General features: G+C 42.0%; 1 protein-coding gene across 1 annotated transcript in view; it reads left to right on the top strand.

Annotated features, from left to right (window-relative positions):
• The window catches only part of LOC311231526 (growth factor receptor-bound protein 2-like), a 91,234-nt gene extending 73,653 nt beyond the window's left edge, over positions 1–17,581 (top strand). Inside the window, exons 3-5 of the mRNA XM_084318143.1 lie at positions 10,271–10,393; positions 12,263–12,437; positions 17,257–17,581. Of these exons, the coding sequence (XP_084174269.1) occupies positions 10,271–10,393; positions 12,263–12,437; positions 17,257–17,439 (481 nt within the window). The 3' untranslated portion in view covers positions 17,440–17,581. The remainder of the gene's footprint in view (positions 1–10,270; positions 10,394–12,262; positions 12,438–17,256) is intronic.
• The last annotated feature ends 8,377 nt before the right edge of the window (positions 17,582–25,958 follow it).

Genomic DNA, 25,958 nt, shown 5'->3' with positions numbered 1-25,958 from the left:
CTACGAGCGGTCAGAGGCTAGCAAGTAGCACGGCATAGTTCTGACAGCTGTCACTTGTGCTATAATAAAATAAATGACACACGATGACTTTGTGTTGTCGCAAGATAGAAATTGTGCGTTTCTCCTTTCCGACAATTTCTACAGTAGGCTACTTTGCTTCCTAGATTAGGTAAATAGTTCGATTGCGTTCACACCAACAGCAAAACGCACCATGCTCCACTTTGAAACGGACCGAGTCCCAACTTTTCAAGAGGATCATGGTTCGGTTGTTTGGTTCTCACAATAGTTTGGTTTGTGTTCGTTCACACCTCTCCAAACGAAACGGACTATTGATTTAAAGGGACCATGGTTCACTTAAAATGGACCAAACAGGGTAGGTGTGAACGTGCCCTAATTCTCATGCTAGGACCACATTTGCCATAAACCCCCTTGCTTCCTGTTGCAAAGGAGATGTTGCTACTTGTTCCTGCCCCCCCCCCCAGCAGCACCCCACATGGATTTGAATCTGATGTATTGATGTTTAAATACATGTAGGGGGTTTAATATAATCAAAAAGATGCTGCTCTTATAGACCGCTTCAACTTGACAACAACAAAAACAAACAAACATTCTAAATGCACACCATTTGTTTTGCTATTGATATTAAGCAGATATCCAAGCTGTTGCAATTGACTTATCTGAAGCCCTGCCCTCTTTTCTCGATCCTCCAATCACAACTGTTGTTTCCCTCGGACAAGCAACAGTTTGTGATTGGAGGATCAAGAAAAGAGGGCAGGCTTGCATGGTTTGATCACGGTCAGTATGGCTACTGTGTTTGAAGGGTGACAGTCAGGCGAGCTGGTATCATTTGACCTAATGAGTTCTTAGTGTGTGTATTGTAGTGATTGATTGGTTTGCAGATAACTTGACTGAAAGTGTCAACTCAGCTGAGAGAGGGGGGGGGGGGGTACACAATTTACACCATTGCTCAGATAAGAAATGGGCACTCCAGTCAAGACTTTTCTTTTTTTTCAATTGAAGAAGCTGGTTACGCTTTGCAGAACTTTGGGCGAAATGATGAACAGAAACAGATATACACCAATTCAAAGTAAATCTTGTCATATCCTAGTCTTTTTGGCCAGTAGTGCCGGTTTTGCCCCTTTTATTTGCAAAGATAAGGGAGGTTTGGCTGCGTTGTGGCCTGGCGAAGGGAGATAGTTGTTAGAGCTGATTTGTGGGTTAGTCTGGGCTGGCATTCAGGCCCTTGTGGTGTCTTATGTCTTGGATCTGGTTGCTGAGAATCCCTCTATATCTGTGTGAAAGGTTCTCATCATCTGGCGCCGACACTTTTTCTGCAAAGTCAACTGTCTCCGTTTTCCCCCCCAGCCTCGGCCAATATACTGTAGCCTTTCTGTATACACTGGTAATCTAGGAAACTCTGAAAATGTTGTTTTATTTTTCTCTTGGACTTGGTCAATTATACAGTCATCTTTTTAGAGGAGAGCATGTGTGCTGTGTACAGTACAGCCTGCCTATACAGACTATTGTATCAGTGACAGGGAGATATGTGTTGGGCCTCGATCTCCAGGAAGAGAACCAGGAAATGTATAAAAACTCTTTGACAGTTATTGAGAGTAAATGAGTTTGAATGTGGCCACCTGTGATGTCATTGGGGGACATTGAATCCATGTGTTGTGTTAATTACAGCTCCATGAAATGGTGTAGATGACAAAATAGCAATACCTTAGTCTTATAGGGACTGCTACCTTATCATTTCATAGAGTTATGAAATTAACACAACATAATTAATTTTCAAACTCATTTACTCTCAGTAACTGTCAAACTCAATGAATGTGTACAAAACCGTTTAGAGCTTTTGGATGTGCATGAGATTATGTGCAAAATAAATTGGCATTGTTTTTGTGAAGTTCCCCTTTTAAAGGTCTGCACCGCATAGTCTCGGCCCCTGAACCTAACACACACAGACCTGGCACACTATCCTGCCCGCTGTATTTGACATCATGCGCAAATATAAATAGCCCTTTAACCCTTTCACTGCCACACTACCAAATGGTTAACCATTTCACTGCCACACGACAAAGGGGTAACTCTTTCACAACCACACTACAGCAGGTTAACCCTTGCACTACAACACTACAGGCGGTTAACCCTTTCACAACCACACTACAGGCGGTTAACCCTTTCACTGCAACACAACAAAGGGTTAACCCTTTCACTACCACACTACATACGGTTAACCCTTTCACTACCACACTACAGATGGCTAACCCTTTCACAACCACACTACAGATGGTTAACCCTTTCACAACCACACTACAGACTGTTAACCTTCTGTAGGTTAACAGTCTCAGCCCTTCATCTCAGCAGAGCGTGTTGATGGTGTGGAGTGAGCAGTGCGTTGCTATCTGAACCACATCACAGAGAGAGCCGGCTGCGACGCGGAGCAGCGAGCAGGAAGGGCTGGAGATAATGGGAGGATGTCCTCTCCACACTATCTCTGCAGCCTCTGGGCCGACGCTGTGCAGCACATCTCAGCCTGAAGGGGGCTGCTAGATAAAGGAAGGGAAGTTCACAATAAATATAACTCTGTTATTCGGTGGTGTTTGTTCAGTCTACTCAATTAAATAGCCTACAAAGTACAAAACCATATCTCCATAGGCTATGCCAAAAAAAGCTTTTTTTTCTGAAACTGCTTTATTTATAATGCATGGGAGTTATTATGACTTATTTATTTATAATGCATGGGAGAGTTATTATGACTTATTTATTTATAATGAATGGGAGAGTTATTATAACTTATTTATTTATTTATTATGAATGGGAGATGTATTATGATGGTAAATGGCTGCTTTTTTATATAGCGCTTTTATCCAAAGCGCTTTGCAATTTGTTACTCACATTTTACCCATTCACTCACACATTCACACACCAACCGCGGAGGCAACCATGCAAGGTGCCAACCTGCTCATCGGGACTTATGACTTATTTATGTATAATGAATGGGAGACTTATTATGACTTATTTATGTATAATGAATGAGAGACAATTGACTTGAGTCAGTAGTATCCATGCTCCAATCAATAAATAAACCAAATCAAATGTCCCATTCACTGTGAATGAAGGAGCTTCAGAAAGTCTCTCCCGATGACCTCACAGATTCTCCGTTCTCTGGATTCCAGTGTAACTGAAAGAGCTGTCCATGTTCATAAGGAGCCTATTGATTGTACCGTCAAAGATCATGAGGAAGAATGAATGTGAATTATGTTTTATGGTGGAGTTTCCTTTCAAGATAGTCCCATGTTATCAAGCATGATGGCATCAAACACAAATCATACTTGAGTATTTAGAAAAGTGTGTTTTTTGGAGAAGAAAAAAGTAAGATTTTAAATGTTAATTGTTAAATGTTAATGTTTCTAAGATTATGTATTTGAATAAACATCTCGGACATCTCCGCTCCGGCCAGGCAAACCTCCTCCAGCACCCAAGGACCAAACTGCACCATGGGAGATCAGGCTTGTGGATGCTTTTAAAAAGGGCCTCAAAACTAATCTTTTTAATGGAGCCTTTTGTTGATTTTTATCTAGTTTTATCTAGTTTTAGCTCCACACTGTTGTGTTCTTTTACCAGTTTTAGTTTTTTTTACTCTTTTATTAGTTTTAGTGTTCTTTTTACTCCTTAATAGTTTTAGTCTTGCTTATTTTATATTCTTTTTTTACTCTCTTGCTAGCTTTTATGTTCTTTTACAATGTAGCGCTTTGAGATTTGCTCCACAATTATAAAGCGCCCTACAAATCAAATATTATTATTATTATTATTATTATTATTATTATTATTATTATTATTATTATGAGTTACCCATATTTGTCATTGCCTTGTCATCAATATTCCCCCTGCCTCAGCGCCACAAGGTCACACGGTCTCTAGAGTAGCTACTCCTTTGTCTCAGACAGAAGCTTAGGAGGTGAAGCTATTCTACTACACAACACACTGATGCACATTGACCCACATCTGTCGTCTTGGTTTTACTCCATCAGGCTTTAAGCTGTGTTTATTTTGCCTCAGGACCTTTTGAAGGTTCATACATTTGTAACGTGACATCCTCTGAACTGACTCCCGGCAGGCCCTTAAGCTTTGCCTTGTTGATGTAAAGAACCTGTGAAGCTTACAGGAGGAGAGGATATCAATCGTTTTAATGCCGCAGTACACTTGTTCTGTGAGACAAAGCACTCCTAAAGCGCACCTAATTAACGACTGCTCTGAAATGTCAAACTAAGCCCGGTGTGATCCAGCACAGCTTGAGAAAAACGGAATATAAACAGAGGTTGACCCGAGGAACAAATTAAATAAACTTAAAGGAACACGCCAACATTTGGGGAAATACCGTCTTCTCCAGAGAGAGACAAGAAGATAGATACCAGTTTCCTCTGTGCGTTCATTAGAAAGCTATCTGGCTGCGTGTTAGCCTAGCTTAGCACAATGAATGGAAGCGGACATGGCCGGTTAGCCTTCGGGAGAGGTGTTAGTTGGACAATGCCTAGGCTAACCGGCCATGTCCGCTTCCATTCATTGTGGAATTCCATTCATCCCCCTCGCTGTCAGGTGAAAAGAAGCGGCTGGTGACTCCACATTTATCAGAGGAGGCATGTGGTAGTTCTACACCCTCCCCAGGATGACAGTGGGGCAATGCATGCAATGACCAGGAAGGGAATTGGCATAACGACTAAATTGGGATGGGTGGAAAATACAGAAAAAAAATTAAATAAAAAATAGAATAAACAATAATTTAAAAAAAACATAGCTGTGGATTATGCTTAACTCTTTAATTGCCAAACCCGAGATAAGTCTGGTTAACTCGCTTATGCGTTGGCTGCCAGACCCGAGATATTGAAGCGCGTCAAATGCTCCTGATCCATATGTTGTGGTGGGTTATGTCATGGACCAAATGGACCGGTTGGACCAGATGGCGATCAAACAATTGGAATATTATTTTTGGAATACTCCCGATCACAGGTAAGGACTATCTGACGTCAATTCTGGCTTGATCGTGCAATGTTTTTATACCGATTGAGCTGTTCAATACGAAGGCCGTTACTGGAAATCAAATAATCAGAAACGACCCCCCCCCCCTTTCATGCATTCATGATGAAACATAATACCCATTATATAAATTTGATTTGGGAATAGTAGCGTGTCCAGGCAAGAAACGGCAACGCTTATAGTAGGACTACTGCTTGACTACTACTGCAGACTACTGCTTGACCCGACTCCTAGAACCCACCTCACCCCTGCCCACTTTGACAACCTAGGATGGCTTAGAGTAGACGACAGAGTACAGCAACTTGCAATGGGCCTGATCTACAAGATACACTACACGACCAAGGTACCCATGTACATGTCAAAATACTTCCCAAAGGTCAGTGAATACCACGATCACAACACCAGAGGGAGCTCCACAAATCATGTTCAACCCAGATTCGGCTCAAACAAGGGACTAAACACGTTTCGCAATTATGCCACATCAATGTGGAACGCCCTACCCACAACTCTAAAGGAATGTGAATCACTACCCACCTTCAAAACCACTATCAAAGAACACCTACGGGAGACTGCAATTCAAAACTGGCCCCTGTAAATGTCCAAACCCAACCCCCTCCAATGTACAGTCCCCCCCCACCCGCCTACCCAACCCCACCCAACCACCTCCAATGTACAGTTACCCCACCCCACCTACCCAACCTCCTCCAATGTACAGTTTCTTCCCCTTAAATGTATACTCTCTTCTTAGACTCTTTTTGTACTCATAAACAGTACTATATATAGATCTGGTATGTCATAAATGTCTAGATATAACAGTACTGTCTACCTGTATGTCATGTATGTCATATATGTTATGATGAATGGAAAATGGGGGACCCTGATGTAAACAAGACGAAAGTCTTTCTCTGGTCTGCATACCCTTAACAATTGTGTGTATTGAGCTGCACTGTATTGTACCCATTCTGCAATCTGTTAATAACATTTTTCAATCAATCAATCAACCAACCTCTCATAATTCTTGCTGTTCTCCATCCACTTCAACTGTACATGGGGAATCTGCCCTCAGCTTCTGTGCCCCCAACATGTGGAATGTCCTGCATTGTACCTTAAAACACAATACACTAATATATTCATTGGTCAATTTCAATTCTTTTTTTTTTATCTACTTTTTCTCCCCATTTTTCTATTTTTCTCCCTTCCCCAATCGAGCGTTACTTGTTAGGCCATGCCTCCCACTAGTCGGCTGCAATGTGGACGAAGCCTTGCATCACGTGTCCCCTCCGGTACACGAGGAGGCAGCCCTCGCATCTTTTCACCTGCGCAGCTCGATCTCTCAGTGGCCAGGGTCTGCGTGGGAGGCTCACGCCGCCCCCGTCGCATCCTGATTCTACTGCGCAGGCGCACCAACCGACCTGTAGGAGTCGCTGTCCACAACGTCCGATCCCCACCCACCAGCTTCCCACCCCCTAAAACTGCCAATTATATTAGTATGAACGACCAGCCAAGCTGGTAGCAACGCCGAGAGCTGGGCTCGAACCCAGCATATCCTGCGTTGGTGGCGAGCGCCTTGCCCACTGCGCCACCTAGCCGCCATAGCCAATTTCAATTCTTAATGACCAAACATTTCACCCCAGTCTGCAGTTGCTTTTAATTAGGGCTTTGATCAGCAGGGGGGCCTTTCTGTGTGGAGTTTGCATGGTCGCCCCGTGTTTGTGTGGGTTTCCTCTAGGGCTGTCAGAATTAGCCTAAAATGACATTCGACTATTCCTTTTTAAAAAACATAGGTTTGAACCATTCGAATATCTATTATTGCGCGTTACGTAAACAAAACGGACATTCACACACAGCAACGCACCTCTGAGCAAGATGTGATAACATGGAACAATATCTTTTCCTTGGCATGAAACGGGAAATAGAAATGAAACCTGTATATGAGACGTTTCTGTCTTCATTCATTATTCAATATCTACGTTTTACCCTGAGGGATGATTTACAATAAAGTGCTAAGTGCTAAAAACAGAAAAGTAAGCTACTTACATTCTTGACGCTAGAACTCCCAGCTGTAGTTTACATAGCTTGCATACAACTTTGTCTCGAGATTCCACAAGTTGATCAAAATCCAAAGTATTTCCAAACAGGGCTTTTAGATTGAGCTCAACATGCAAATCACTGTCTTGGCGACCGAGTTGTGTTCTGAACTCTCTGCCGTCACGCCGTGCAGTTGTTGTTGTTATTGTTGTTACTACTGTGTGGCTAAATTAAAGTGACGTTGCTCGTCTCTTGTTCGTCATGCAGCTCATTCAGGCCCCCACAATCAAATATTAATAAAATGTAATGTTTTACAATTCGATTATTAATTAGAATATAGAATATTCGGGGCGGTCAGGTGGCGTAACGGAGATTGCGTTCGTCACCAAACCCCGGAGCGGCTAGATTCGCATGTTCGGATCCAGCTCACAGCTCCGGGGTTGTCACCAGCTTGGCTGGCCGTTCACACTAATACAATTGGCAGTATTAGAGGGTGGGAGAAGCTGGCGGGGTGGGTCCGGGTCGTTGTAAACAGCGACTCCTACAGTTCGGTCGGGCGCCTGCTAAGCGCGGATAGGACTTGAGTGGGATAGTGTGATCCTTCCACACGCTACACCCTCTCAATGAGAATCCGCGCTGCCAGGTGAAAAGAAGCGGTTGATTGGCTGGACGTGTGTCGGAGGAAGCACGTGGTAGCCTCCACTCTCCCAGACCGACCGTAGGGGGTAGGTGCGCAGCGACCAGGAAGGGGATTGGGAATTGGCATAACGACTAACATTGGGATAAGAGAAAATCGGAGGAAAATGGAGGGGGAAAAAGATTAAAAAAAAATGAAAAATAATAATATAGAATATTCGTTGACAGCCCTAGTTTCCTCCAGGTACTTAGTTCTGCTCCGACACCAAAAAACATGCATGCTGGGTTTTATGCCCTTGACCAAGGTACTGGCATTACAACTGGAGTTGGCCTCGGAGCGCGGCCGCACTATGTGTGGCTACCCACTGCTCTTAAATAGTTAGGATCAGTCAAATGCAGAGGAGGAATTTCCCCCAGGAGATTGATAAAGGTTCAACTTACGTACTTACTTGATTACTTAATTGTTTTATTTATTGACTTTCTTGCTTTTTATTTTTGTATTTATTATGTGCTGTATTTTCATAATTGAAAATGAGATCTTGCTCTCCTTTGTATTTTTCGAGATAAAATAAAGGTTGTGTTTCCCCACAGGGCTGCCGCTTCTGCCTGGCTGTTTTTCTGTTTGCCACACCATTCAATCTACCTTGTTTAGTTTAATTAATTGAATTTGAACGCTAACTCGATCCTGCTGTGCCTGTCAGTGAGCTTGAACCCTTTCACTGACACACTACCAAATGGGTAACCCTTTCCCTGCGACAATACAGATGGTTAACCCTTTCACTGCCACATGACAAAGGGTTAACCCTTTCACTACCACACTACAGAAGGTTAACCCTTTCACTACCACACTACTGACAGCATGGTGCAGGCAGCTACCAGACTGACCCTGACGTCCTCCACTAGCCAAAGTCTTTGTATTTTTGTCAACAAATCGATTAGTTGATTTCAATGACAGATCTGTAAAAGTGTGTTTCCTAAATGCAATCATGCAAGAAGTACTCTTTAAATCTAGTGCTTACCGGTTCATAATTCTTCTCAAAAAAGCACTCATTCAGAATGGAAAAGAGTGTATATATAACGACTTCACCATTAATCGACTAACAAAGTCTTGATTAACAAAAAATTAAACCAACTATATGTAATCGACCGATCAGTTAAAAGGGGGCGGCCCTACTGTTTATTGAGCTATAAACATTGTCGTTTGGAAATTGATTTTCTTATACAGTAAGTTATGAGCAGATTTCCAAGGTTCACCTGGTTTCACTCCCAGGCTCAGAGCAGTGAGACATGACATGCAACACTAAACAGGATGCTGCTGCTGCAGAGAACATGGCGTGAGCCCAAGGTGTTCTGTATCTGTTGCTGATTTGTCATTAATGATTCATTCGAATTTATTCTATTTTAATCTTCCAGTAAGTTCTTTCTGCCATTCTAATCACCAGAGGCCTCACGATACAATATTATCACAATACTAGAGACAGACACATACTATAATATTGTGATAGTGATATATTGCGATTTGTAACTTTTTTTCAACTGCAAATGATCAATGGAAAACTTGAATCAACATCTGCAATAAAAAAAATATATATATGTTTTATCTAGATAAAGATAAAGTGTTCAGTTTGTTCACCTCACTCCAATCATTCATATTGCAAAAAAAATAAAAGGGATTGACAAGCCAAAAAATGTATATATATAATCAATACTTGGTGTCAGTGTATAGATATAATATCGGCACACAAAATATCGCAATATATTGCTGTACCGATTTTTTCCCCCACCCTTAACGAACAGCACAACACACACACTATATGCGGGGCACATTGGCAGTGCCAACGAGCAGGTTGTGTTGGCATGGAATCAAACAGCTGTCAAGCGTTTGTGCACCATGTTCTGCCAGTGCTTCTTATCAAACCAGGAACTGTTTCATTAACCCCAGTAATTACAGTTTATGCAAAATGCAAAGGAAAAGACAGGAAAGCTGCCCACTAATGATGTCATTATGTTTGCATGATAACATGATGATGTCATCTTGATGTGTCATCAGCCTTATTGGCGCTCCTTCCTGCCTTAACCCTTTCACTACCCCACTACAGACGGTTAACCCTTTCACTACCCCACTACAGACGGTTAACCCTTTCACTACCCCACTACAGACGGTTAACCCTTTCACTACCCCACTACAGACGGTTAACCCTTTCACTACCCCACTACAGACGGTTAACCCTTTCACTACCACACTACAGGCGGTTAACCCTTTCACTACCACACTACAGGCGGTTAACCCTTTCACTACCACACTACAGGCGGTTAACCCTTTCACTACCACACTACAGGCGGTTAACCCTACCACAATACAGAAGGTTAACCCGTTCACTGCCACACTACATAATGTTAACCCTTGTATTACCACACTACAGACGGTTAACCCTTTCACTACCACACTACAGACGGTTAACCTTCTGTAGTGTGGTAGTGAAAGGGTTACCATACCGTAGCTGTCACCAGAATATTGATATCGTATTTCATATATTTTAAATTTTTATGTTGTTGTTGTTGTTGACAGCTGGTTTCACGGGAAGATCCCACGGGCCAAAGCCGAAGAAGTCCTGAACATACAGAGGCTAGACGGAGCCTTCCTCATCCGCGAGAGCGAGAGCACCCCAGGCGATTTCTCCCTCTCTGTCAAGTAGGTTGTCACTGCATGCATGACCCCCTTCACCCTAGAGCCAATACTGCTGGCTGCAGTGCACGCACGCACAGGACTGTCAGCTGTTGTATCAAAGACAAAGACAATGGCGCTCGAAGTGTAACGAATATCTTCAATCCATTATATCACTAACAAAGCCTTCAAATGTTTCCCTTTATTTTCTCTTCTATCTCTCCCTTATTCTTCACACCCCGTGCAAGTCTTAAAGTTCTAATTTCCATCTACAGCATGGTCGTTTACGTCGTAGTTTGGCTCTTAAACTTTGCAAACCAAGTGAATGCGACAGAAAGACAGACAGACGGACACACACACTGTTGTATTCAGACAATACAGTTCAGAGATGTACAATACACAATGCCCCCCCACGCCGTCACTTGTTCACAGCTTCTGTTTGCCACTCTGTTCCCCCTCTAGTCTTCATGCAAAGTCTGTCGGCTGATCTGTATCGGCTGTATAGCCTGCGTCACCACATGACTCACCAGCCTGAGGCCATCCGGCGACTTATCCCTCAGTGAAACCTCTTTTGCACCCGATAGTTTTATCAGGTTTATCAAAGAGCCCACGCTCCTCCCAATTTATTTTGGCAACAGTCGATGACAGACATGGTGGTGTTTTGCCAAAGCCACGAGGTTACCGACTCACTTGTAATGCGACGCGGTGGAATAAGCGTCCGATGTACGGTCTCGCAGACTAGGTTTAGGTTTACTTTATTTGTTCAAGGGGGACAGTGTACATTAATAAACATTTTAAAAACGTAAATGCACCCAATTCTAGCCAAAAGGCAAATTTCCATTGGTAGTCCCCCTGCCAGAAGGTAGGCCTACAGGCTAAAATCCTATGTAAAAAAGAGTTGGCAATCCAAACAGAATATAAGCGAGATAAATAACATTACAATAAAAACTAAAACAAAAGCACATATAGTAGGACATAAGATAGGGATACAGGGCACAATACAGTCATGGACACAAGGACAGAGCACATCATGACAGATTAGATGGCCCAGGCATAGACAAACGCACAATATCTGCACACTGCACACACACACACACACACACACACACACACACTTGTAATGTGACGCGGTCTAATATGCAAGTGCCCGATGTACGGTCGGTCACGCAGACTGACTTGTAATGTGACGCGGTCTAATATGCAAGTGCTGCCTGCGTTGTAGCGGTGATGTCCTCCAGTCTCTTGTCATCATAAAAATGGGCAATCGCTTGAGTCTTTAATTAAACCTAGAAGAGATAAAGGAAAGAAAGAAAGAACAAGAGACACGTGATCTGGATTCAGGAGCGTCTTGTTGTCAGCATCCGAGTTGAGCGATAACGTGTCAAGGTCCTGGATATCAGAGAGGGCCGTGGGGGCTGAGGATAATGTTCCCCAGTGTATCTCAAAGGTCCCTCCACTTAAACCTCTCAACGTGCACTGGGTCGTATACGACCCGGCGTGCCCGCCGGCGGAACAGACGAAAGTCACGGCACTTTGCTAGTGGCTCGGCGCTCCATTTTTTCCGACGAACATATAAATTACCGAATTAATGCTCTATTTGTTGCCGTTCGGACGCCACCTCATTCTACCAAATCCGTGCCTCGGTTCTCGAGTTACATGGCGATATGTCAGTCGTGCGACTTTATTATTATATTGATTTGGTCAGAAACCCCTCACTGTCAAACACCTTCTTCTTCTCGTACTCCTTTCACCCCTCCGTAGGAAAGAAATATCCATCCCACACTGTTCCAACATCAAGTTCACATTTTCCCCATGAATTAGTCACCTCTAGAGTTACCTCCTCTGCTCCTGCACCAGCAAAATGTTTATATATATATACTGTATCAATCTCCACAGGTTTGGCAGCGACGTGCAGCACTTCAAGGTCCTGCGTGACGGCTCAGGGAAGTACTTCCTCTGGGTGGTGAAGTTCAACTCCCTGAACGAGCTGGTGGAGTACCACCGCACCTCCTCGGTGTCCCGCAGTCAAACCATCCTGCTCCGCGACATGGAGGAGGTCCAGCTACAGCAGGTCAGACTGAGGACACACGCACATGCAGAGACACAGGCACACACACACACACACACACACACACACACACACAGACATAGTGGAAATCCTCAAGCCAGACAATCGTTTTAAAAAGATTGCATCATATAGTCCTTTGAACCACCCATGCAAATCCTCCTAAAACATTGCATGGCTCGACAGTTGCAGTCTGCGGCTATAGAGTCGACTAGAGTTCAGTAGTTCAGTTGTCCCTATCCATCCATATGTAAACTTCACTTTATGTCTACAAGACCGACCGACTTGATGAGACCTTTTATACCACATAATTCACGTTGTGTAAATTCCCATGACCACAGAGAATGAGTTATGTCATAATGCAGAGGTTCAGTGGGGGAATGGTAGGATACACTGAGATGTAAACCCCCTACCGAGGGGGAAGTGAGAGAAAGCAATACTTTACTTCCTCGCAATCCTTTTTCTATGTGTTGTATAAGAAGAGAGATGGGTGATTTGTCCACATTTTACAACGGGAAAGGGTTGAATTTCCTGCAAATGTTCCCTGAAATACAATTTCCAATATGCATATCATGGGGATGCATATCAATACCATGGCTTTTTACTCTACTTATATAACACATACAGTATATACACACTTACTTATAAACACATATATACACTTACTTACTTATAACACATGTATACACTTACTTATAACACATATATACACTTACTGTACTTACTTTTAACACATACGGTATATACACATACACTTACTTACTTATAAACACATATACACTTACTTATAACACATGTATACACTTACTTATAACGCATATATACACTTACTTACTTATAACACATGTATACACTTACTTATAACACATGTATACACTTACTTATAACACATATACACTTACTTACTTATTGTACCGGATCTCCTCTCTGGTAAACAAGAATACCCTGAAGACTCTGGCAGGAGCACTCATTCAAGGGTACTACGACTATGCTTGCACCTCATGGTACCAAAGCACCTCAAAGGCGCTAAAAACTAGATTACAAACATCTCAAAACAAACTGGTCAGACTACTGCTTGACCTGACTCCTAGAACCCACCTCACCCCTGCCCACTTTGACAACCTAGGATGGCTTAGAGTAGACGACAGAATACAGCAACTTGCAATGGGCCTGGTCTACAAGATACACTACACCACTCAGGTACCCATGTACATGTCAAAATACTTCCCAAAGGTCAGTGAATACCACGCCCACAACACCAGAGGGAGTGGTGCCCCATTTGTAAGGAACATGCATTTGTGGGATGAGCAGCACAGCTGAGTAACACTTCATGGGCGCAACCCTCATACTCAAGATTCAAGTATCTTGAAACTCTTGAATCTTGAGTATGTGGGTTGCGCCCATGAAAGATTTGCCAAATCTTCTCTGCCAATGCCAAACAGCTTATTCTGCAGGTGCTATTGACTCTTGTTTGGTGGATTGGATGATTGAAGTCCATCAGTAACAAGGAAGAAACAAGAAATATTGGCAATTTTACAATTAATTAATTTAACAAACAGTCAGGAGCCTCAGTGTGGAAGAACCACACACAGCCACAACAGCCTGGCACCTCCTCAGATATGGACCTCGATCGGACCTTCCTATGCTGAGCTATGGTCACTTTTCCACACCTACCCCACCAGTGGCCATCCTATATCTCCAGTCTGGGACCGACCTCCATCCTCCAAGATGACAACGCTCGCCCCCACAGAGCGGTTTATCAGAGACTACCTCCACAATTTGGGAGCAGAGAGAATGGAGTGGCCTGCCAACAGTCCTGACCTCAACCCAATTAAACTCTTGTGGGATCCAGCATGAGGAGGTGCCAGGCTGTTGTGACAGCCTGACTGTTTGTTAAATTAATAAATTGTAGAATTGCCAATATGTCTTGTTTCTTCCTTGTTACTGATAGACTGCAATCATCCAATCCACCAAACAACACCAAACAAGAGTCAATAGCAACAGCAGAATATGCTGTTTGGCATTGGCAGAGAAGATTTGGCAAATTTTCCATGGGTGCAACCCACATACTCAACTGTGCTGCTCATCGCACACATGCATGTTCCTTACAAATGGTATACTTACTTACTTATAACACATATATACACTTACTTATAATACATATATTGTAGCATCCCTGGGAGAGTGATGGATGGACTCCTTTACTGGTGTTTCATGAATGTTTATTTCAATTCACAACGTAAGAGCTGAAGTGACAAGACAGAGAAAGACAAAGAAAAGATACTCAGATATATATACATTATATACATTAGTGCCACATTCACATTGTTCAATAAGCTAACATAACACTTGACACAAATGGCTTCCAATAACAGTGACATAGCCAATACATTAAATGAATACAAATATAAAGTAAACAGCCCATATCAATAAATAGGACAAATAGACATCCCAGTACCTTGTCCTCTCTCTCTCCAACAGGGGCTTAACCATAACCCACATGAAAGTCTTCTTTTCCAGATCTACAATCAAAACAAAACTCTTAAAATGCTGGTACTCTGGACCTTATTAAATGTGTAGACAAGCTAGGAATTTGCAATGACCAAGTTAGCTAGAAAACAACGTATTTTCACAGTAGCAGGAATAACTTTAAGTTGTCAAAACACAAACAAAAGTGAATTCAAACCAACATTAAAACCATAGAAAGTGCACAGCAGTTACCTTGTAGACCATTTCCATATAACAAAAGAATAAAGAAGATATTCACGGAGAACTCTCTTTCCTTGCAGCCGTAATATAACGTTCATTTGGACCGTAAAGCTGAGCTCATGCTCGCGGTATCTGCTTCCGGTTAGCTACTTCCGGTTTGGCGGTGCTTCAAAATAAAGGTTCCCTATCACACACAAGCTGAATGACGCTACCTAGAGGGTCGTTTACATATATACACTTACTTATAATACATATATACACTTACTATAACACATATATACACTTACCGGTACTTATAATGCATATATACACTTACTTACTTATAACACATATATACACTTACTTATAATACATATATACACTTACTTATAATACATATATACACTTACTATAACACATATATACACTTACCGGTACTTATAATGCATATATACACTTACTTACTTATAACACATATATACACTTACTTATAATACATATATACACTTACTTACCTATAACACATATATACACTTACTTACTTATAACACATATATACACATATAATACATATATACACTTACTTACCTATAACACATATATACACTTACTTACTTATAATACATATATACACTTACTTACCTATAACACATATATACACTTACTTACCTATAACACATATATACACTTACTTACTTATTATAACATATATACACTTACTTACTTATAACACATATATACACTTACTTACTTATAACACATATATACACTTACTTATAATAACACATATATTATATATACACTTACTTACTTATAATAACACATATACACTTACTTACTTATAACACATATATACACTTACTTACTTTAGTTATAACACATATTATATACACTTACTTATATAACACCTACACATCTTATTTTTAATATTTCTTATCCAAATTAATAAAATGTTTCTAAATATTGCACTGTCAAATCCTTAGGGGAAAAGAATACTTGACTTCCTCACAATCCTTTTTAAATTTGAACAGACTGACTACTGGTTGTCTCGTAACCAGCACATCCTTTAGCCCCGTTCGTGACTGTGATGCAAGCCTCTGTAGTGTGGTAGTGAAAGGGTTAAAGACTCGGAAGGAGAGTTCATTTTGCAAACGACTTCACTGGCTGTACATAAATAAGGGGAGAGAACGTAAGGATGTGTATATACTGTATAAGGATATGTATATACTGTATAAGTATGTGTATGTGTATATACTGTATAAGGATGTGTAGCCCCTTTCGTGACTGTGATGCAAGCCTTGCTTGAATACGTAGTCACTGATTCCACGCTACTAGGCATGTTAATGTGCACCATCAAGCACTGGTTAAAAACGAGCGGTTGGTCCAAAATATATCAGATATACATTTCAAAGGTATTCACTGTTGCATTAGGGTTTCACACACAAAAGCGGGGGGGTTTGAAAGCTCGGCGTTGCTAATAAACATTTTAAATCATTTTTATAAACTAGTAAAAAAAATCTCTGAGCTAGCCTTGGCTAAAATGTCTTCTCCCGCATTTTGACGCCGGAGCGCTGTGATTGCTGGGCGCACCAGGCATGTGACAAAGCAGCCGGCAATCACAGCGCTCCGGCGTCAAAATGTGGAAGAAGACATTTTAGCCAAGGCTAGCGCAGTGATTTTTTTTACTCGTTCTCTCCCCTTATTTATGTACAGCCGGTGAAGTCGTTTGCAAAATGAACTCTCCTTCCGAGTCTTTAACCCTTTCACTACCACACTACAGAGGGTTAACCCTTTCACTACCACACTACAGACGGTTAACCTTTCACTACCACACTACAGAAGGTTAACCCTTTCACTACCACACTACAGACGGTTAACCGGCTGTAGTGTGGTAGTGAAAGGGTTAATGTTCTGTAGTGTGGTAGTGAAAGGGTTAACCTTCTGTAGTGTGGTTGTGAAAGGGTTAACCCTTTTGTCGTGTGGCAGTGAAAGGGTTAACAATTTTGTCGTGTGGCAGTGAAAGGTGTAACCTTCTGTGTTGTCGCAGTGAAAGGGTTAACCCTTTGGTAGTGTGGGTAGTGAAAGGGTTAACGTGTGTCTCTCCCCCCCCCCCCCCCTCATCTGTCCCCCTCCGCAGCACATGTACGTCCAGGCGCTGTTTGACTTCGAGCCCCAGGAGGAGGGCGAGCTGGGCTTCAGGCGCGGCGAGGTCATCCAGGTCCTGGACAACTCCCACGCCAACTGGTGGAAAGGTGTCTCCCACGGACAGATGGGCACGTTCCCCCGCAACTACGTCACACCGGTCAACCATCACATGTAACGCCGGCAACACCGACGCCACGCCAGCTCCGGCACGACGACCAGACTGAGAGAGAGGAACGTCAGCCACATGTCACGTCACCGCGTGTAATGACGCTCGTCCCACCAAAACATGGAGAGAAATACTGGACTGAAGACGAGAGAGGGAGAGAGGGGGGGGGGGGAGAGGGGAAGAGGGGAAGAGGGAGAGAGAGAGAGGGGGGAGAGGGAGAGGGAAAGAGAGGGAGAGAGAGGGGGGAAGAGGGAGAGAGAGAGGCACCATAACATGCTATGATTTAAACATCCATAACCGTGGGATGACGCTCACCTCAGAACGAAGTGGGACTGAACTTGATGGAGGAGGAGCCAGCCCCACCTCATTTCACACTTTCCTCCAGAATGAAAAGAAGAGGAAGAGGACCGAGGAAGACGGTCTGTGGCGGAGGAGGAGGAGGAGGAGGAGGAGGAGGAGAATGTAAGGCAGGCAGACGGACAGACGGACTCAGCCTGTGAGCTGACTGCACAGTGGGTGCTCTGGAGCAGAGAGAGTAGAATACTGAACACTGTCTCTGGAGCTGGCAGAGGTTTCTCATCATTCATCCCAAAGATTCCCTAAACCCCCCCCCCCCCCCCCCCCCCCCCCCCCCCCCCCCCCCCCCCCCCCCCCCCCCCCCCCCCCCCCCCCCCCCCCCCCCCCCCCCCACCTCCTCCTTTCACTGCTCCCTATATATTCTCTCGTTCACCATGAATCCGCCACCTGTCGTTGGAAAACAGATGAATTAAAAGATGTCAGTCAGTTGCAGAGACCAAAGACTAGTTACTGTCAACCCTGCTCTGGGATGCTGGAAGTATTTTATTTTTTTAATTTTAATTTTAATTCTTTCTTATTTTTTTTACATTTGATTTTTTCATGATTTATATATATATATATATATATATATATATATATATATATATATATATATATATATATATATATATATATATATATATATATATATAATGTACAGTTCACTGTATGTATTTGGACGATGCTGTTATGATTGATTCATTCTGTATGTCAATGTCTCTGGAACAGGTTTACTGGCTATTATTTCAGAAGGAACAGAAGTTGATTATTCAGTCACATTACAGTTTGGCGACACTGTATCAAAACTGAATTATTTTTTATAATCAACAAGGAGAACTGAAATATCTGTCTATATTTTTCAAACAACTTCCCGCATGACATTTCATTTGCTGAAGACTTAACCATTAATTATTGAAACCCATTGACATTATGCACGTAAAAAATCTCACAGGATGCATTCGCTCTACGTTGTTTACATTTATTTGGTGGCCCGTTCTTATGATTACCTGACACAGTTGTCATCAGTGTGGTTATGAAGCAGAGACCTTTCGTTTGTAAATGTCATATTTATTAGTGTTTTGAGATCAAGAATTTAGCCGTCTTATTCTTGATATTAGCAACAGGAAGTATTTGACTGGATGAAATAAACTGAAAACTTAACAAATCCTGAACATGATAATGTATTTTCTTGACTTGAGCACAAGGTTTGATGGTTCGATCTTGAGTATGTTGACGGTAGGAGTTGTTTTTAATTGATAGTGCCTTCTGTATATGGCAGGTGTCCTCTGCCTCAGCAGGTCACTCTGAGCAGGTCGGAGGTTATGGACAAAACCCACCAATGGAACAAGAGGTCACGGACAATATCGGCCATTGGAACATACTGAGACCTGCCATTTCATTGATGACATTTAGCCCTCTAGTCTTTACAAGATTTAAACAAACATTTGCAGTCTATACAGTGTTTTCAAATTATCACAAGTTTAGTATGACGTGTGTTTTGTTGCCACGTGATGTATTTGTTGAATAACAGTCCCGCTCTGTTTGTTCCATAGAAATAGTTATACATTAAATAGATGTCGTCATAGTGGATTATCGAGCGCGAACAGAAGAGCTGCTTTGAAATCGGATAAAAGAATGTTGTTTGTCTACCTACTGTTTCTCTGTGTTGTATAAGAAGAGAGAATATGACCGGTGGGGGATTTGTCCACATTTTACAACACAAATAATTGCAAATAGAAAATGACCTGCAAATTTAACCAAAAATACAGTTTCCAACAGGGGTGGGGATACATATCAATACAGTAGCCAGCTGTATCATGATACTTTGTCCTCTCGCCAGGCCGCCATTGTAAATCCGAATTTGTTCATAATTGACCTGCCTGGTTAAATAAAGGTTGAATAAAAGAAATAAATGCTCCTCCGTGATATTGTATTAATACATGATGGCCAGTATTGTGATATTTTCCAAGGTACTATTTCAAGGCTTTTAATGAAATACCATGTAATGTAATGTAATGATGCTCTGCTGTTTCTTGTTTGGAAGTCTGCAAGGTCTCACATTTCATCTAGTAATTAATCCATGGCGTTTTACTCTTATAATACATCTATACACATTTTATTTCATAAAATGGGTGATATTTTATATTTTTACTGTGGTCAAATGAAAGAAAAGGGTGATTATATAGCAAAATATTGCAGTGTAAAATCACAATACTTCAATGAAACTACTTTAATCACAAGATTCAGTACAATGAAGATCTAGTTTTTCAATCTCATTGCATTTTTTACAGAACATATGTTGATGTAACATTACCCAAAATGTTGGAACTGAAAATGATGTTTGAATGATGTGATGTTAAAAAATTATTACTAAAGGCCTTTGATCTCTATCCTCCTGGATATCAAACCAGTTCAGATATCCAATCTGCTTGCCTGAAAATACTGTACTGCATAATCTACTCCGGTTACCCTGATTGGCCCATCAGCCAGTCTGTCAGTTTTCAGTAGTTGGAAAGGATATCCGCTAGCTAGTCCAAAAACAAGTAATGAAACTATTTAGCTATAAAATGTAGTTAATTTTAGTGGTTCAAAAACACCCACAGCAACTGTGACAATATATTTATCACCTGCTAGCACAGTCAGCCCATGTTAATCTCCCACAACAACCGTCCATTCTGGTCCCATGAATATGTTTACATTTGTAAGCTTCATGTATTATGATGCTAACTTTCAATGAACAGGCCATGCCCCCTCAACAGAGAGTTTACGTTATACCACGCCCCCTCAACAGAGGCCACACCCCCTCAACAGTGTTGGCTGAGCTCAGAGGGTGCACTAAAACAGTTTTAACAAATCAAATTATACATCTGAAGCTGAACAAATGACTACATTAAAGGAACACGTCAACATTTTGGGAAATTAGCTTATCGTCTTCTCCAGAGAGAAACAAGAAAATAGATACCAGTTTCTTCTCTGTGCGTTCAGTAGAAAGCTATCTGGCTGCACGTTAGCCTAGCTTAGCACAATGAATGGAAGCGGACATCACCGGTTAGCCTAGGCATTGTCCAAATAACACCTCTGCCGAAGGCTAACCACCTGGTCATGTCCGCTCCCATTTATTGTGCTAAGCTAGGCTAACGTGCAGCCAGATAGCTTTCTACTGAACGCACAGAGAAGAAACTGGTATCTATTTTCTTGTTATATTCCATGGAATATATATACTCTGTTTCCTCTCAAAGGGTGTGACGGAGGGATGCAGTCAGGCTTAAAGTCTTAAAGGCATGCTTGATGTGGAAATCTAGCTACTTCTGTTGTACAGACTGACATCGTGATTGGTTGGAAGATGTCTGCACTTAAATCTTATGTTAAGAAGGTTCATATTTTGTCTGCATTGCAAATGAGCCTAATAGCCTATAGTATATATCTATATATAGTTGTAGCGATTTTCATCCAACTTCAAAACCAAACGATGACAATATGACATTCCCTGCCTCCGATTTGGAGTTTTCATGTGCTTTCAAGCTGATGGTTGTGTAAACCGATGGAACACAAAGGCATGTTTTTAACCCTTTCACTACCACACTACAGAAGGTTAACCCCTTCACTACCACACTACAGACGGGTACCCTTTCACTACCACACTACAGAAGGTTAACCCCTTCACTACCACACTACAGACTGTTACCCGGTAGTGAAGGGGTTAACCTTCTGTAGTGTGGTAGTGAAGGGGTTAACCCTTTGTCGTGTGGCAGTGAAAGGGTTAAGATACCGCTACTAGAATTATTTACATACTGGTATACATTGGTGAGTCCAAAATATACAGCAGAGCACATTATTATTTATTATGTTTGTTGGGAGTTTTATAGATGTGATATGAATGTTTGTGGGTTTATAGACACGCACAACCCTGTTACTGTTGAAACATGTGTGTTTATGTCATCTAATAGTTTTCTTTTGAATAGTCCAGAAAAGTTATACAATAAGCCACTATATAGCCTCTGTCATGTGTCTGATTGCAGTCTCATGGCTTCTTTTCAAAGAGCTGAGCTGTAGGCCTATTTATTTATATTGTTTGAAAGGGATGTGAGATTCCATGTGGAAACCCACATGTAGGGAAATGCATTATGCCTGTTGTGTCATGTGCGGTCACTGGTTTTACAGTTTGTGTTTTTTCTTTTCTTTTAGTAATTTAATCTGGTATTATTGAGCCTTTAAAACAAATCTACCAATGGGTTGAGATCATTTGAATTGCTCTGACTCAAATACGCTTGCTTCAAAGAATAAGTAGCATTATCTGAAACAGAAGGAGGTGCAATCCTACCTGGAGGGGAGGGAACAGATGGTAGAGGTAAACGGTACCCCCCCCCCCCATCCCAGTAAACTGTGGTGTTCCACAAAGAAGCATACTAGGACCGTTACTGTTCCTAATTTATGCAAATGACATGTCATCAGCTTGTGACTGCAACTTGTTCCTGTTCGCGGACGACTCAGCCCTGCTGGTCTCTGACAAGAACAAGTTACAGGTTGAACAAACCCTCAGCTCAGAACTCGGCAGAATCTGCACCTGGCTCGCTGATAACAAACTATCATTACACCTGGGCAAAACAGAGTCCATTCTCTTCGGATCAAATAACAAACTCGGCATGACCAACGGCTTCTCTGTTACAGTGGGTGACAATATTGTCACAAAGGAAAGATGAAATTACATACCTGGGTTCCATCCTAGAGGCAAATCTTTCCTGTGACGAGATGGCATCCAATGTAATCAAAAAAGTCAACCAACGAACAATATTCTTGTACCGGATCTCCACTCTGGTAAACAAAAATACCCTGAAGACTAACAGGAGCACTCATTCAAGGGTACTACGACTATGCTTGCACCTCATGGTACCAAAGCACCTCAAAGGCACTAAAAACAAGATTACAAACATCACAAAACAAACTGGTCAGACTACTGCTTGACCTTACTCCTAGAACCCACCTCACCCCTACCCATTTTGACAACCTAGGATGGCTTAGAGTAGACGACATAGTACAGCAACTTGCAATGGGCCTGGTCTACAAGATACACACTACACCACTAAGGTACCCATGTACATGTCGAAATACTTACCGTTCCCAAAGGTCATTGAATACCACGACCACAACACCCAAGGGAGTTCCACAAATCATGTCCAACCCAGATTTCGGCTCAAACAAGGGACTAAACACGTTCCGCAATTATGCCACATCTGCCATAACTTTTTTTTTAATCACTACCCACCTTCAAAACCGCTCTCAAAGAGCACCTACGGGAGGCTGCAATTAGAAACTGTTTGAATTGATTGATTGATTGATTGATTGAAAAGTTTATTAACAGATTGCAGAATGGGTACAGTACAGTACAGCTCAATACATACAATTGTTAAGGGGATGCAGACCAGAGAAAGACTTTCGACTTGTTTACATCAGGGTCCCCCATTTTCAATTCATCATAACATATATGACATACATGACATACAGATAGACAGTACTGCTACATCTATACATTTATGACATATCAGATTTGCAAATACAGTACTGTTTGTGATACAAAAGTGTCCAGAAAAGGAGTGTATATACATTTGGCATAGAAACTGTACATTGGAGGAGGTTGGTTGGGTGGGGTGGGGTTGGGTGGGTTGGGTGAGGGCTGTACATTGGAGGTGGGGGGGGGGGGGGGGGGGGGGGTTGGGAAGGGGACACACACACATTTTACACTGTACATTGGAATATTGACAAAGCCTTACTTGGTCATTTACTGTACAACTAGGTTAGGACATTTGTAGGGGCCAGTTTCGAATTGCAGTCTCACGTAGGTGTTTTTTGAGAGTGTTTTTGAAGGTGGGTAGTGATTCACATTCCTTTACAGCTTTAGGCAGGGCGTTCCACATTGATGTGGCATAATTGCGAAACGTGTTTAGTCCCTTGTTTGATCCGAATCTGGGTTTTACATGATTTGTGGAGCTCCCTCTGGTGTTGTGATCGTGGTATTCACTGACCTTTGGGAAGTATTTTGACATGTACATGGGTACCTTGGTCGCGTAGTGTATCTTGTATCTGTCCCTGGTAAATGTCTGATCCCCCCTCCCACCCCCTCCTGATGTATAGTTCCTTTCCTCCCCCTCGTATGTATATATTTACTGTTAGGATCTGTTTAACAGTACTGTATTTTTGCACATCTTGTATGTCACAAATACTGTATATATGTATGTCATAAATATCATGATTAGATTAGATGATTAGATTAGATTATTATATCTGTATGTTGTGTATGTCATAAATGTCATTATGAATTGAAAATGGGGGACCCTGATGTAAATAAGACTCTGGTCTGCATCCCCTTAACAATTGTGTGTATTGAGCTGTACTGTACTGTACCCATTCTGCAATCTGTTAATAAAAGTTTTCAATCAATCAATCAATCAAGGAGCGATCCATGTTATTTCAAGATGCTGTCGCTTGTCGTAAAATGTTAACACACTCAATGCAACATTAAATTACTTGTTAAAGTTGCCTTTTCTTTAGCAGGCGAATATTGGTATTTCTCTGATATGTGTTCTCAGAACTTAATGACCCTTCAGTACTGGTGGGGGATGGTGAGGAAGTAAAGCATTGCTGCTTCCCCTCAGTTATGTACAATGTTTTTAGGATGTATTTATGAGGATTACGCACTCAAGACTGGATGCATCTTCTCATCATTTCCATTTGCGGCGATAATTCCATTGTCCCTCTAATCACCCTCTATAGGGCCTTGTCCTGATGTCAGTCGTCCTCCTTGCTTCCCCTTGATGAGTCTGTGATGTGGGTCAGCAAAACAAAGGTTTGCATGTTTCCGGTCTCCACTTGCCTGGAAAAAAAGTACCATGACTTTATAATGGTAAATGGTAAATGGCGCTTTACAACTTATGCCTCACGATTCACCCGTTCACTTACACATTCACACACTGAGGGCGGAGGTGACCATTGATTGATTGAAAACTTTATTAACAGATTGCAGAATGGGTACAGTACAGTACAGCTCAATACACACAATTGTTAAGGGGATGCAGACCAGAGAAAGACTTTTGTCTTGTTTACATCAGGGTCCCCCATTTTCAATTCATCATAACATGACATACACGGGTCACACATGCAGGGTACCAACCTGCTCATCAGGAGCAGTTAGGGGTTGGGTGTCTTTCTCAAGGACACTTCAAGGACAATATCGACCAATGGAACATACATCAAGGACGCGCTGCCGGAATCGAACCGTGAACCTTTCAATGAGCCTATGTACTCAATTTAGTTTGCAAGTTAAAAAGGTTTGTGTTAAACTAAAAGGGCACTGTGACTTCAGTGAGAAGACATACTGCATAGATGTGCTGCCTATGGAGAGGGTCTGCTCCCTATGAGTCCTAAAATACAAATACTATTGTCCGTCAGGTGTTATTCAAGGCCATTTGGCCAAGGAATAGATGCCAGCAATGTCTACAGTATTTTAATTTCTCAATCTGAAAGCCCCCCCCCCTCCTTGTGTGTGTGTGTGTGTGTGTGTGTGCGTGTGTGTGTGTGTGTGTGTGTGTGTGTGTGTGTGTGTGTTTGTGTGTTGGGGTCCTGGGAGGCCACTTGTCTCTGATGTGAACTTCCTGGCTATAATGTATGCAAACATCACCCACTGTGTCTGGTATCAGGCTGCACAGTGCGCCTCTGTGACTATAATCTGATAATTCCCTGCGTCTCTCTGTCTGGCCAAGTGTGTAGGCCTACTAAAACTAGGCACTGGAAATGTATTTGAAACACTACAGCGTATTATGCATGGATGTAGTGTGTCGTGTACAGTAGGCCATAAACAGATGACTTGCGCACGTGTGCTGTGCGCAACTATACAGACTCGCTGCCTGGAATCCAGAACGTGACAGCTCTTCCGAGCTATTAGCGCCACCGGCTGGAGTAACAGTCATATTGAAATTAGAGCCGGTAATTGTCTATTTATCGAGCCTTAGACTATTGCACGCTCACTCGTGCCCCTGCCTATACACCATAAACTGTATCCAGATGTATAATCTATTACATTATATAGCATAATGTTATAATGTTACTTGTGTCATGTAGAAAATAAACATTTTCGAATCATGTATTCAGTCTGCATGGCCTACATACTGGTATACACATTGCTGGCACTTAATCGTAAC

The sequence above is a fragment of the Notolepis coatsorum genome, assembly GCF_963971535.1.
Source record: "Notolepis coatsorum genome assembly, chromosome: 7".
In the NCBI taxonomy this organism is placed as follows: Eukaryota; Metazoa; Chordata; class Actinopteri; order Aulopiformes; family Paralepididae; genus Notolepis; species Notolepis coatsorum.
The sequence above is the reverse complement of the archived record's forward strand: the minus strand, read 5'-3'. Positions and strand labels throughout refer to the sequence as shown.